Here is a 14350-nt window from a genome sequence, read left to right as displayed (position 1 = left end):
CTTATATATTTTTTTTCCATTTGACCTTGAAAATATTATACGTTGGTGTTATACACTTATAATACATCATTAATTTTTTAGGGAGTTCTTTTATATGGGCCACCAGGTACAGGGAAGACATTGTTGGCGATAGCGGATGCTCATGATACTGACTGTATTTTCATTAGGGATTCTGGTTCTGAGTTAGTACAGAAATATATCGGAGAAGGTTCCAGAATGGTTAGAGAGCTTTTTGTTATCGCCAGGTTTGTACTCTCAATTTGAAGTTTCTTTTTTGCCTTTCTTACCAATTCTGAGACTATTTTTTTTTTAATCTTTTTGGTGCAGGGAATAGGGATCATGCACCATCGATAATATTTATGGATGACAATATGACATTGACTGTATTGGACCTGCTAGAATGGAGTCTGGAAGCGGGAATGGTGATAGTGAAGTCCAAAGAACAATGTTGGAGCTTCTTAATCAACTGGATGGATTCGAAGCATCTAAAAAGATCAAGGTACTTTCAGCACATTATCATCTCAAATATATTGACTGAATTTTACTTATAAAGATGCATTTATTTATCTTTTATTAATCTTCCCAGGTTTGGATGGCTACAAATCGAATTAATATCCTGGATCAGGCCCTTCTTAGGCCAAGAAGAATCGATTGGAAAATTGAATTTCCAAATCCCAGTGAAGACCTAATTATTCGTGATTTAATAACTTTTGAAAATAATGTTTATGAATGTCCTCTATCTACAAACCTTTCGGGCCATTTGAAACTTGTGCCTCGGGCGCATCACGAGTTGGCCAGCCCAATAGCCGGCTAAAACCACATTATCATTTTAATTATGAAGTTAATAATCAATTGCTTAAATGATATATTTGTTTAAACAAAAATAAATAACACTTTTTATCTATTTATTGTTATGTTATACACGAGTTAGGATCCTGTAAAAAAGGCCCAAAGTGTGAGAAATGTAAGAAAGAATCTCAGCCATTAGATCTTTTGATCTAATGGTTGAGATCAATAGGGACCAAATTGTAAAATATTTTTGTTAATTTGGACTGAATTGAAATATCTAGGGGCAATTGTGTCTTTTTATCTTCATTTTGTAAATCAAATCCCTGCAATTTCGTTCTCTCTCATACGCTCACAATTTCTCTCTCTCTCTCTCTCTTTCTTCTTCCATATTCAATCAATCGAAAACCCTAAGTTAACGAGACTAACTTCCCAGCGAGATTAACTTCCGCAACAAGTTATGTAACAGTCAACAAGTACAGAACTCCGATTGAACAACTTGTGAATCGCAGTTAGTTGAATCAAACATCGAGAATTGAGAATTGAAGTATTAATCACCTGTAGATCACTGGAGACTGAAGATCAGTATGAAGATGAAGATGTTTTCTTTGTTGAATTCAATCACCTACCAAAACCTTGAAACACGACAGCGGCGGCGAAGCGGCAGTGCTGGTGCCGGAAGTGGAGAAGATGATACAAAGGTGTTATATTCTTTACTGAATGGTGTTTATTTTCTTTTCTGAATGGTGTTTTTTTTTCTTTTCATTAATGGTGTTATTTTCTTTTCTGAATGGTGTTATTTTGTTTCTGAATGGTGTTATTTTCTTTTTCTGAATGGTGTTATATTTATTTACTGAATGGTGTTATATTCTTGTACTGAATGGTGTTATATTATTTACTGAATGGTGTTATTTTGTTTACTGAATGATGTTATTTTTTGTTTACTGGATGGTGTTTTTTGTTTCTGAATGGTGTTATTTTGTTTCTGAGTGGTGTTATTTTTGTTTACTGAATGGTGTTATATCTTGTACTAAATGGTGTTATTTTGTGTACTGAATGGTGTTATATTTTTGTTTACTGAATGGTGTTATATTTTTTTGTAAAAACACCATGAATTGAACTATGAATTTATTTAAAACACCATGTCATGAACATGCTCTGATTCTGTGAATGATGCAAAAAAAAAATGAATGATGTTATGGACGGTTATAAGTCCTTAAATCAAGGATTTTCTCTCTCCAAATCCTTAAATCAAGGATTACTATATTTGAATTTGTTAATGCATTTACAATTATACCCTTTTCAATTAACTTAGATCTAATGGTTGAGATTCTTTCTTACCTTTCTCACACTTTTGGTCTTTTTTACAATAACTCCACCCTGTTATACACTTATACTTATACTACAATTCAGGTGGTTGTTGCTAATTAATACCAAACCCAATGCACGGAGTGCATTTGAGTGACATGGCAAGGAGTGAAGCATTTGCTGCATTGGAGGAGCCTCACATATGAAGAAGCGTTTTTGGCCAAGCTTGTAGGACCTAGTAGATTAAAAGCATTTATTTTCTTTTTCACCTTTTTCAAATGCAATAACAAGTTGTACTTCATTTGCTTTAACAACATGTACAGTGTACATTAGATTTAAATCATTTAACAACACTAATTCATTTGCCAACAAGGTTATTTTTATTATAACTAGTATTAGGCACCCCCCGCGTTGCGGCGGGGACGAGCACTAATGCTACACTATTGTCAGTGACCACCGACAATGAAGTTGCGGTGTTAACGCAAAGAAATTAAACCGAAATGCAAAACATAGAATAAAGTAACTAAGTTGATCCAGGACTCGCGTGTTACGATGAACCCGCGTCTAGTTTTTCCTGTTTGACGGGTTCATCGTAATCTATATATAATATATATCATTACCACTATACAAACCATAATGCATACATTACAACAACCATTGCGTCAATATGTTGCAAATCTATCTAATCTATAAAAGGAGACTAAAGGCTGACCTCATTTTGCTGATGTGTCAACCAACTAGATATGCCACATAGGATTGGATTACATCATAATTCCGATTTTAATATATAATCTAATGTTATTAATTAATCTGTTTTTTTTTGTTTTTAAAAATCAAAAATAATCATTTTTTTGGAGGTAAATTTTGAAAATGCATGGGGAGTTGTATCCCAATTAATGCACATCATATCATCAGTCTTTCTTTCTTCTTCTCACTTCTCTCTTTCTTCTCCATTGTTACTAAAGGCGATTTTCTTCTCTCTTTCTTCTCACTTCTCTCTTTTGCCGATTTTAGGGTTTCCTTTTACAGAGATTCCACACGAAGAATGTCACCCGAGAAGAAATCCGCTGCTGAATCATCATCTTTGTCACTCAGTTTCATAGATGATTTGAATCCGTCGAAAGATATGTGGACTCTCAAATGTCGAATTATCCGCAAATGGCTTCAGTCCTTTCGGATGGACCTCATCCTGCTCGATGAGAAGGTATTATACTTTGTACAGTCCTAGGGTTCTTGTTCACCGGTTGTTGTCTAATCAGCCTGATTTTGGCTTTGTGTTTTCTTTCTCATAGTCGGTTGTGTAATAGAGATTCGTGTTTTGTTTTTTGTGTAATTTAGGTTTGTGTTTTTTGTTATCGTCTTAGATATTTTGTAAAAGAAATGTGCTTTATGGTTAGATGGTTAGATATAAAGGAACAGAGATGAATATTGTTTGGTTGGTTATTTATCATTGATAAATGTTTGTTGTGACTTGGTATTTGTTTGTTTGTTTGTTTTAGTGTTAGATGAATTTAGAGTTACTGTTATAAAGAAAAAAAGATGAATATTGTTTGTTTGGTTATTGATCATTGATCATTGATAGATGTTTCGTGTTTTGTGTAATTTAGTTTTGTGTATATTTTCTGTTTTGAAAGGGTTATTTATATTTTCTGGTGAGTATGTTTTATATTTTCTGTATATTTTATGTTTGTTTCTAAACTATCTTATTTCACTTATTTTGTTCAGGGTTGTAAGATTCAGGCAATTGTTAAGGCTCCATTGATACCTGTGTTTATCTCACAACTTCATGAGGATGAGGATGAGGTTGTTATTCTATCAAGATTTGGTGTTGGAGAAAACACTGATACCTATAAAGTTGTTAATCATGGTTACAAGATTAATTTTTACCGTTGTACGGTTGTTACACGTGCGAATGGTTGGGAAGGCGTTGATTACGGATTTAACTTTGTGCCACATTCACAAATTCTTAATGGAGAAGGAAATAATCTGCTCACTGTTGGTAGGACTGTTTCTCGTTGTTTGGAATATATTATGCTTACATTTCGATTCTGATTAGTGTTGCTGTATTTGTCAATTTAGATGTTGCTGGAACTGTTGTTTGGTGTGGAGATATGGAAATCTTTCCTAATGAAAAAAAAAGGATGAACTTGGATCTTCAAGATGTGCAGTAAATTCTACTTTGTTGCTTATATATATTTGTTTGTGTGTTATTATTGTATTTAATTTAATGTAGTGAAGATGCATTAATTGATTTTCTCATTTATGTTGTTTTATAACTGATTGTGTCTTATTATTCATTGCATTTAATACAAAGAAAGAGTAAATCATTGCCATTATTTATTGTCAATGATTAGTGTTCTTTAATATACATAGTATAGATAGATTTTAGTTGAACTTTTAATGTTTTTTTTATCTGTTTGATGTAGGGGAGATGTAGTTCGTTGTACTTTGTGGAATGGATATGCACAACAATTTAATGATTTTTTGTCTCAAAACAATCCGAATGAGATTGTTATGGCTGTAATGCAGCATGCGAAGATTAAGAAGTGGCAGGGTAATTTACAACATATTTGACTTTCATTTAGCATGTGTGCATTTGTTACATTTTTTAATAGCATTTTCTTATTTCTTCGGACACTTGTAATGAATTGTTGAATATGTATATTGTTATGTGCAGAACAATTTACCGTTCAGAATGATAAGTTTGGAACTCGACTGTTTCTCAATGAAGAAATTGATGAGGTTAATGAACTTCGTAGGAGGTACTATCACTGAATTATATTGTATATTTTTAATATTTTTATTAGCAAAAAGGTGAGTATGTTTTGAAAGGGTTATTTATATTTTCTTGTGAGTATGTTTTATATTTCGTTTCTCATTGTTGGTTGTGTAATAGAGACTTTGGGTTTGTGTTTTCTTTCTCATAATTGGTTGTGTAATAGAGATTTTTGTTTTGTGTTTTGTGTTTTGTGTTTTGTGTAATACAGGTTTGTGTTTTTTGATATATTGTTAGATATTTTGTAAAAGAAATGTACTTTATGGTTAGATAGTTGGTGGTGTAATAGAGATTTTGGGTTTATGTTTTCTTTCTCATAGTTGGTTGTGTAATAGAGTTTTGTGTTTTGTATAATAGAGGTTTCTGTTTTTTGATATATTCTTAGATATTTTGTAAAAGAAATGTTCTTTATGGTTAGATAGTACAGGAACAAATATCAATGTGGTTTGTTGTGACTTGCTGTTTCTTTGTTTATTTTAGATGACATGAAATAAATTCGAATATATCTTTACTTTGAATGTGTTTCGTGTTTTGTGTAATTTAGTTTTGTGTATATTTTCTGTTTTGAAAGGCTTATTTATATTAACACGAATGTTTTTTTTTGTAGTCTTTTAGTGAAACAATTTGAAGCAGGTGCTTCTTCTTCTCAAACCATACTTTCATCTCAGAGTGTATTTCCAGTTCGTCAAGAATTCCTAATTGATACTCCTAAGAGACATGTTGATGAAATTATTGAGATTGAAAGCGTATGAATTTTTCCTATTTACTCAACACCATACTTTCAAGAATTTCCTTTATTGTTTTATCTGTTTTATAGTTTTATTATGTTAATAAAGTTTTATATTTGATATTATAGGTAATGTCATGTGTGGTAGTTGGAACGATCAATATTGTTCAAGAAAACTATGGATGGTTTTATCCGACATGTTGAAACTGTAACAAGAAGGTGTTGACTAAAACTGAATACTTACAATACGCAAAAATCATTTCTGATGACGTCATGAATCTGTCACCTACTTCATTGGTTTGTCCGAAATGCGATAAAGAATGCACATCGATAACCATTAAGTAAGCTAAAAAACCTTTTTATGTTTATTACTTAATATAATTGGACTGTAATTTAATTACTATTTATTACAGGTTCAAGGTACATTTGAGAGTTCAAGATGAAACCGGTAGTGTGTCTTTTGTGATGTTTGATAAAGATGTGATGAAGCTTATTGGTTCAACTGCGAATGATATAAGGGAGCGGCAAGTGAAGGTCAATGATACTGAGAGTTTTCCACATGAAATATCTCGGTTGGTTGAAAAGAAGTTAGCTTTTAAAATTGAAGTTTCTGATTACAACCTTAATCATGATTACCATGTTTACACTATCCAAAAAATATTTGATGATCCGGACATAATTGCTGAATTGGTTGCTGGTAATGGTAATGCTCTTGAGGTTGCTGATGAGGTAAGAGTTTTTGGATATGTTATACTGATGTGTTTTTGGTTTCCAATTTTTGTAGTTTAAATAACATACCTGAATTTCTTTTGTAATATTTTGATATTAGGTGTTTAGCCAAGAAGGTTTAGAAATCAAAGCTGTCCAATTATCTGAATCTTCACAGATGGCCGGTGCTGCTATTTCAAAGGTGAATATGGATTCTATAGTTTTGTTTTTGCTTGTCTGTAGAGTATATTACCTTATTTGATACCTTAGTAGTTGTTTTGTGATTTAATTCAAGGATGTTGTATCTGTTACCGCCGACTCTTCCGTTGTCGAAGCCGAGAAGGATTCGGGCACCAGTCCCAATGGTAAACGTTCGTTGCAGGAGGTGGAAGGTCAAAGTGTTGGGGAACTATCTTCTAACAACAAAACTAATCGGAAGAGGTCCTCTAGGCTTAACACCTAGCACCTTTCATGTCTGGTTATCTTTTGATGTTTAGACGAATTTATGTTTTTTGTATACACTTAAGTATGTCTCTGGTTGAAGTTAGGTTATTCTTAGTAAGTGTTAACTACTGAAACAGTTCTTATGTATGTGTTAGATATTGGTAACTTTTGAACTTGGATTTTTGTGGTAAACCATAATGTGGTTTACTTTTGGGTATTATAAACTATGTTTTATGCTGCCAAGTGTAATCTTTGCTTATAATGTGTGTTTTGATTTGTGCGCTATAGTATATGAGATGTTTAGAATGGTTTGTCGTAATAATCTTTGCTTATAATGGCTGTTTTGATTTGTACACTATAGTATATGAGATGTTTAGAATGGTTTGTCGTAGTATAAATTCTGCTTTGTTTAGTTGCAAGTTTCAATGTATGTGCACTTTATAACCACATCATAAAGAAATTGTTAATATCCAAAAATTTTGTCAAAGAATTTATATAATTAAAGGACCTTAAGCCAATTTTCATTATGATAGGATATAACTCATACATATTAAGCAACTCTTTTATAAACTAATGTAGGAACCAGTATATTTGATAAGACAAAGTCAAAGACGGTTAGAAAATATGTAGAATTTAAATCCATATAATTTTATCCATGCACATAAGTTACGTGAAAATGTGACTCCGTAAAAATGTATCACTAAACTTCAATTCCAAATATAAATTCGCTGAATTGTGTTATAGCAACCTAATTGCAGGAACTAATAAATTGTAAAGCCCAGACAAGCATTATTAACAAAATATGTAGTATTTAAATCCATATAAATTACGGAAAGTTTCAATTTAAATTACTTATATGTTAAGGATCCAAAAAACAGTTTGTAAAGAAACAAACAAATAACTCAGTACAAAATAAAATCCACCAAAGGTCCGCAAATTGTGCTGCATTTTGCAACTAAATGGTGTAAACAATCCAATAATTTGTGGTCTATAAGTTGTGATCCATAAAACCATGTCAAAGGCCCACAACTTGAATCACGTTTCTTAACTCCTAGTGCTATCTTCATTACCTCCGCTATGAGTACCATCTCATTACCTCGGTCTCAATCAATGTCAAAATCAAAAATTCGCGAGAAAATCTCAATGCACAATTGAATACCTTCTCTCTTTGGAAGCAATCGATGAATTCTTAATGGTAGGTTTTTCTATTCTATTTATTTAAATCATCTCCGCAGATTTGTCTGGGTTGATGTTTTTATTTAGGGGGGTTTTATTGGAATGTTGAATCACCACTATCTGTTTCAAAAAATTGATTTTTTGCTTGGTTATTACAATAATCACCTGTAGCTAGCCGTAAATCACCCATATTCTCTGAATTCTTATGTACAGTTATGGAGAGTAACAAGAATCTTTTTACCAAGAGATAGAAAGTGCTTTCCAGAGTGTAACACCCAAACGCCCAAAGAGTCAAGGAAGATAAGAAAGTCTATCCTGGATAAGCGTAGAAACAGTGGTGTGTTTCACTCTGAACAGACACGTCCTATTATTGATACACTTTCGGGCAATGTTCCTATTACTACGAACGATAACAGAGGTATGTTTTTCATGGTCATTCTTCATAATACATATATATATGTAATGTTATATTAGCTGAAACCTATTTGTTTATTTATAACAACCAGTATCATCAAGAGGTGTCTATGAACCCTCAAGTCTACATTACACGCCATCCCCCATAAATCAGAATCAAACTCTAATGTCGCTCGAATCTTCTTCTACAAATACGGGTAAACAACTCTACTGCTACTCTACAAATAATCTTACTTACTGATTGTAAAAAATGTCAAAATTGTAATTGTTTGTAGCTGGAATTAACCAAATCTTGTCATGTACAGCATGTCACACGCCCGCCAACTTAGATCGAACATATGTTAGTGTGATTCCCCTGACTTCATCCAGTTTTGGTAAGTTTATAAATCGTATTTTTTTAATGTATGATATCAGGTTTGACTTTGTCAATTTGTTTCAATTTTTAGGACAATCCGAAAATGTTAATTATGGTGTTCATGACTCTAGAAAGAGGAAACAAAGATTCAAAACAAGGGATATAAGTAAATTTGATTTATCTATTGTAGCTGATGAAAGGAAGACATCTTCAATGGTCACGCCGGTTGCATCATTGAATCATCACATTGAGAGCCAACCTCTAATGAATATTACAAATTGTATGCTCTATAGAGCTTTGTTATTACTGTTAGTCATTGATTGTTTGTTGCTCGAATTTTTATAACATTTGTAAATTTTGTATTGCAAGTGGATCGCGTTACAGTAAGGTCCCACCAAAGTCATATTCCAACTACTCTGAATATTGATATTAGAACTTCTCGACGGTTGCCAAACTGTTCCGAAGTAGTCATTAATGGTATGTTGTCTAATTTTAATGCAAAACTAAATATAGGTTTCCGATTCATCAAACCGTTCGAGTAATGTATTGCATATCCTCCTACCTGTTGGAACTGATGTTAAGGGTTATTTCTAAAATGAAATTGCAGGAAAAGAAAACTCCTATCCTGGTCAAATGTCTAACTTTGATGATTCCAATTCCTCTGATTGTTTACCATCTTCTATCTTAAAAAAGATTTCCGGAATTGCAAGAGGTACATACCCTCCTTTAATATATTAAAGTATTTTTCCAGATAACAATTTATTCTCCTAATATTTCTCTTATATAATCATCTTTTCTATGTGCCGTCTTAATTTTGTAGAATACGTTGATCATGGAGATGCTACTTTTGTATGTTCTTACTATCATGCAATGCTTTGGAAAGATGGAATGCTTAGGGGTAATTTGGATTCTAAGAAATCTGCTTTTTCTCTTTGTTGTTCGAACGGAGACATTGAATTGCCTCCCTCACCTACTCATCCTCCGTTGCTCGAAAGGTTTTATAAAAGACTGACTCCTGAAAGCCACAATTTCATGAATAATATTCGAGCATATAACATGATGTTTTCCTTCACATCCCTTGGTGGCAAGGTTTCTAAAAGTTTTCAAAAAAGCAAAGGTCCTTATGTTTTCGGATTACAAGGACAAAATTACCATCGCATTGGTAGTCTACTACCAAACGAAGGTGAAGAGCCCAAATTTTCACAACTTTATATTTATGATTCCCAAAACGAGGATTTTAATCGTCAAAAGGCTGTAAGGTAAATTAAGCATTTACTAAATACTGGTTGTATTATCTGTTTTACATATATCTTCTATATATAATAATGTAATTTTCTACACAATATCGAGGAAGGTTCCAAAAAAACGACTAAACAAGACCTTGATCTTCACATCATATCCAGTCTTAAAAAAATGTTGGATTCTATTAATCCACTTGTGAAGTCATATAGAATGGTACGAGATTGTTTTAAAGAAAATGATTGGCAAAATGTAAGACTCAAGCTCATTGGAACAAGGGATAAGGATGGTAGAATATTTAACTTGCCCACGACTGAAGAAATTGCTGCATCAATAATTGGTGATTTTGATGTAGCATTTGATAAAAGGGGTATCATAGTTCAAAGCAAATCAGCCGGTCTTCAGAGAATTAGTGAGCTTCATCCCTCTTATCTTGCATTGCAATATCCTCTTATCTTCCTGTATGCAGAATCTGGATTTAGACTTGGTATTAAACATCGAGGTGTTTCAGTTGATTGTGATATATTTAGAACCAGCACCACAATGAGAGAATTTTTTAGTTACATAATACAAGACCGGCCCAACCAATTTTCGTTGTTACTCAATGCCCAAAAGCTATTCCAACAGTTTCTGGTTGATGCGTATACAATGATAGAATCTGCACGGTTAGCTTACATAAAGTCACAAAAACCCAAACTTAGAACTCAAACCTTTAAAAATTTAAATCAAAGTGTTGAAAGTGGAGAAAGCGATGAGTCAAATTGTGGGAAACGAATTTTGTTGCCTTCATCATTTACTGGCGGATCTAGATATATGATGCAAAAGTACCTAGATGCTATGGCAATCTGCAAAGCTGTAGGATATCCAGATCTCTTCATAACAGTCACTTGTAATCCCAATTGGCCTGAGATTTATAGGTGTTTAAAAGACAAACGGTTGGACCCTCAAGATAGACCGGATATTATCTCACGGTTATTTAAAATTAAAATCAATCATCTAATTCAAGATTTCAAGAAACATAAATTCTTTGGTGAGATACAAGCAAGTAAGTGATTATAAATTTTTTTAATTAATTTGTCAAATAATACCCTTACTAACAGTTTTTCACTTACTATTTCAGGTATTTATACAATCGAATTTCAGAAACGTGGTCTACCTCATGCTCATATATGTTTGTTCTTAAGTGCCGATAGCAAGTTTCCAACTGCTAAAGAAATTGATTTGGTTATTAGTGCTGAAATACCTGACAAAGAGACGGATGCTGAACTGTATGAACTTGTCAAACAGTTTATGATCCACGGTCCTTGTGGTACAGACAATCCTCATTGTCCATGCATGGCTAAGAACAAATGTTCAAAGAAGTTTCCGAAAAAGTATGTAGATGAGACTTGTGTTGATTCTGAAGGATATCCTATCTACCGTTGACGTCAAACATGTAACACTGTAGAAAAAAATGGTGTGTTGCTTGACAATAGGTTTGTAGTTCCGTACAATCCTATGCTACTCAAAAAGTATCAGTGCCACATAAATGTTGAGTGGTGTAACCAAACAGGATCCATCAAATATTTGTTCAAATACATTAATAAGGGTCCGGATAGAGTCACAGCTTCTGTTTACCAAACTACCACAACTGGTAATGTGAACAAGGAAAATGAGGAAATGACAAATAAACAAAAGCTGTCAAACAAAAAAGAAGTAGATGAAGTTAAAGAATATCTTGATTGTAGATATATTTCAGCGTGTGAAGCTGCTTGGAGAATCTTCAAGTTTGACATACACTATCGAGTTCCATCTGTTGAAATATTGCCTTTTCATTACGAAGATGGTCAGGCTATTGTTTATGATGATAATTCAAACTTGTGTGACGTGGTCAGTAACCCAACTGTGAAAATGACTATGTTCACAGAATGGATGAAATGTAACCAAATGGATCCATTTGCTAGAACATTGAAGTATATAGAGTTTCCCAGATACTTTGTATGGATACGCAAAGAACGAAAGTGGATGCGTAGAAAACAACCTTTTGGTGCAGTTGGTAGGATACATTATGTACCTCCATCCCTTGGTGATTGTTATTTCTTGAGAATTTTATTGAATCACGTTATAGGACCAGTGAGTTTTGATGATATAAGAACAGTTGATGGAAAAATTTACGATACCTTTAAAGATGCATGTTTCGCTCGCGGTCTGTTGGACGATGATAATGAGTATATAGTTGCCGTCACGGAAGCATGCGCATGGTCCACTTCTGATTTCTTACGTACATTTTTTGTAATGCTATTGATGTCAAACACCATTTCTAGGCCTGGTCATTTCTGGACACAAACAAAATCTCTATTGTGTGAAGACATATTATATCAGCAACGGAGAATTACTGGTATTCCTGGTAATTTTCAAACCTTAAATAAATACTCAGATTCCAACTTACTCTAATGAAATATTTATGAAATCTAATTACTGTATTTCTTTTATTTTTTAGATCTGGTTCTTCCAGAGGAAGAGATTGAAAACATTTGCTTATCACATATCGAAAAATTGTTACTTGCTTATGGAAGTACGTTAGGCAACTTTTCTGACATGCCAAATGTTCCTGACAACTACATTTCAGCATTGAACAACCAAATGATAATGAAAGAACTTTCGTATGATCGGGCTACCTTAAAAAAGGAACTTGCATCTTACTTAAAATCTTTAACTGATGAACAACTTAAAGTGTATGAAACCGTCATGAATGCAGTTGCTAAAGGAAATGGAGGTGTTTTCTTTGTATATGGTTACGGTGGAACTGGTAAAACATTTCTCTGGAAAACATTTGCAGCTGCCTTACGTTCCAAAGGTGAAGTTGTCTTAAATGTTGCATCCAGTGGTATTGCATCATTTCTATTAGATGGCGGTAGAACGGCTCATTCCAGGTTTGTAATTCCGATAAACGTTAACGAGGATTCCATATGTTCTATAGAACCGAACAGTGAGCTACGAGGATTAATAAAAGAAACTAATATGATAATCTGGGATGAAGCACCAATGACACATAAGCATTGTTTTGAAGCTCTGGATAGAACAATGAGAGATATAGCACGTTCCAATAATCCATCCTTGCAAAGCAAGCCTTTTGGTGGAAAGATAGTTCTTTTTGGCGGTGATTTTAGACAAATCCTTCCTGTCATTCCAAAAGGTAGCAGAAGCATGATTGTAAATTCTTCATTGAATTCTTCTTATATATGGTAGGATTGTCAATTACTCAAGCTAACTGAAAACATGAGGTTAAAAGTTGGTAAAAAACCAAGTAATCTTCATGAGATCAAGGAATTTGCTGAATGGATTTTACAGCTTGGTGATGGTCTACTTGGTGGTCCAAATGATGGAGAGGTGAAAATTGAAATTTCAGATGATCTACTTATACTCGATCAAGTCAATCCTATATCTTCATTGATCTCATTCACATATCCGGATATGCAAAAGTTTTTGTGGGATTCAAATTACTTCCAACAAAGAGCCATTCTTGCTCCCACAAATGAAGTTGTTGATTCAATAAATACAGAATTGTTAAATAGTATGGCTGGTGAAGAGAAGATATATCTTAGTTCGGATAGTTTAAGTGAGTGTGAGCAACAAATCGACCTTAACATGGCATTGTTTCCTTCGGATGTGTTAAACAAATTGCATTTGTCAGGATTACCTAACCATAAATTGGTTCTCAAAGTTGGAGCTCCAGTAATGTTACTTAGAAACATTGATCAAACAAATGGTCTGTGTAATGGTACACGGCTTCAAGTAACAAAACTTGGAAAACGTGTAATTGAAGCAAAGATTATTACCGGAAATAATACAGGTCATCATACTTTAATTTCAAGATTGAAAATGACACCATCCGATAAAAGATTACCGGTGAAAATTGCACGAAGACAGTTCCCACTATCTCTATGCTTTGCAATGACCATCAACAAGAGCCAGGGACAATCACTTGAACGTGTTGGCCTATATCTTCCACGTCCGGTTTTTAGTCACGGACAACTATATGTTGCTGTTTCTCGAGTAAAGAGTAGGAATGGTTTGAAAATCTTGATATGTGACGACAAAAAACAAGTGTGTAATGCCACAACTAACGTGGTCTACAAAGAAGTTCTTCAAAACCTATAGTCGTCGTAGAAATAATATTTTTGACAAAACTCTTTTTTATGTATGAAGTAATGTGGTATGATCTTTTGAACATTCTATGAACAGGTTTCTTTTATCTAATAATGATGGATATTATTTTAGTATATTTTTTTAGAAAATAGTATACATGTTTCAAGATTAATATCTTTAACAATTATAAAATAATTAAAGGCAAATAAGACCGACATATATGTAAAACACAAGCAATAACTAATGAAAATAAGACCGACATATGCATAAAACACATAGTTTGTAGTGT

General features: G+C 33.3%; 2 protein-coding genes across 2 annotated transcripts; both read left to right on the top strand.

Moving 5' to 3' along the window:
* Window positions 1-10146: 10146 nt before the first annotated feature.
* Window positions 10147-13161, top strand: LOC110901018. The gene is made up of 4 exons (XM_022147873.1): window positions 10147-10978; window positions 11054-11306; window positions 11409-12319; window positions 12413-13161. The coding sequence occupies exons 1-4, from the start codon at window positions 10147-10149 to the stop codon at window positions 13159-13161; spliced, it is 2745 nt and encodes a 914-aa protein (XP_022003565.1).
* A 30-nt stretch (window positions 13162-13191) lies between these two features.
* LOC110901020 (ATP-dependent DNA helicase PIF1-like) lies at window positions 13192-14073 on the top strand. The gene has a single exon (XM_022147874.1). The coding sequence runs from the start codon at window positions 13192-13194 to the stop codon at window positions 14071-14073; it is 882 nt and encodes a 293-aa protein (XP_022003566.1).
* Window positions 14074-14350: the final 277 nt, after the last annotated feature.

The sequence above is a fragment of the Helianthus annuus genome, chromosome 13 (assembly GCF_002127325.2).
Source record: "Helianthus annuus cultivar XRQ/B chromosome 13, HanXRQr2.0-SUNRISE, whole genome shotgun sequence".
NCBI lineage: Eukaryota > Viridiplantae > Streptophyta > Magnoliopsida > Asterales > Asteraceae > Helianthus > Helianthus annuus.
This window is presented reverse-complemented; position numbering and strand designations above follow the sequence as displayed.

What these genes read in the sequence shown, in the direction of transcription:
- LOC110901020 (XM_022147874.1), top strand. Translation starts at nt 13,192, where the DNA reads ATGAGGTTAAAAGTTGGTAAAAAACCAAGTAATCTTCATGAGATCAAG.
- LOC110901018 (XM_022147873.1), top strand. Translation starts at nt 10,147, where the DNA reads ATGGTACGAGATTGTTTTAAAGAAAATGATTGGCAAAATGTAAGACTC. An exon ending in CTTTGGTGAGATACAAGCAA is followed by an intron (nt 10,979 to 11,053) that starts GTAAGTGATTAT and finishes TTACTATTTCAG; the next exon opens with GTATTTATACAATCGAATTT. An exon ending in TCAAAGAAGTTTCCGAAAAA is followed by an intron (nt 11,307 to 11,408) that starts GTATGTAGATGA and finishes GCTTGACAATAG; the next exon opens with GTTTGTAGTTCCGTACAATC.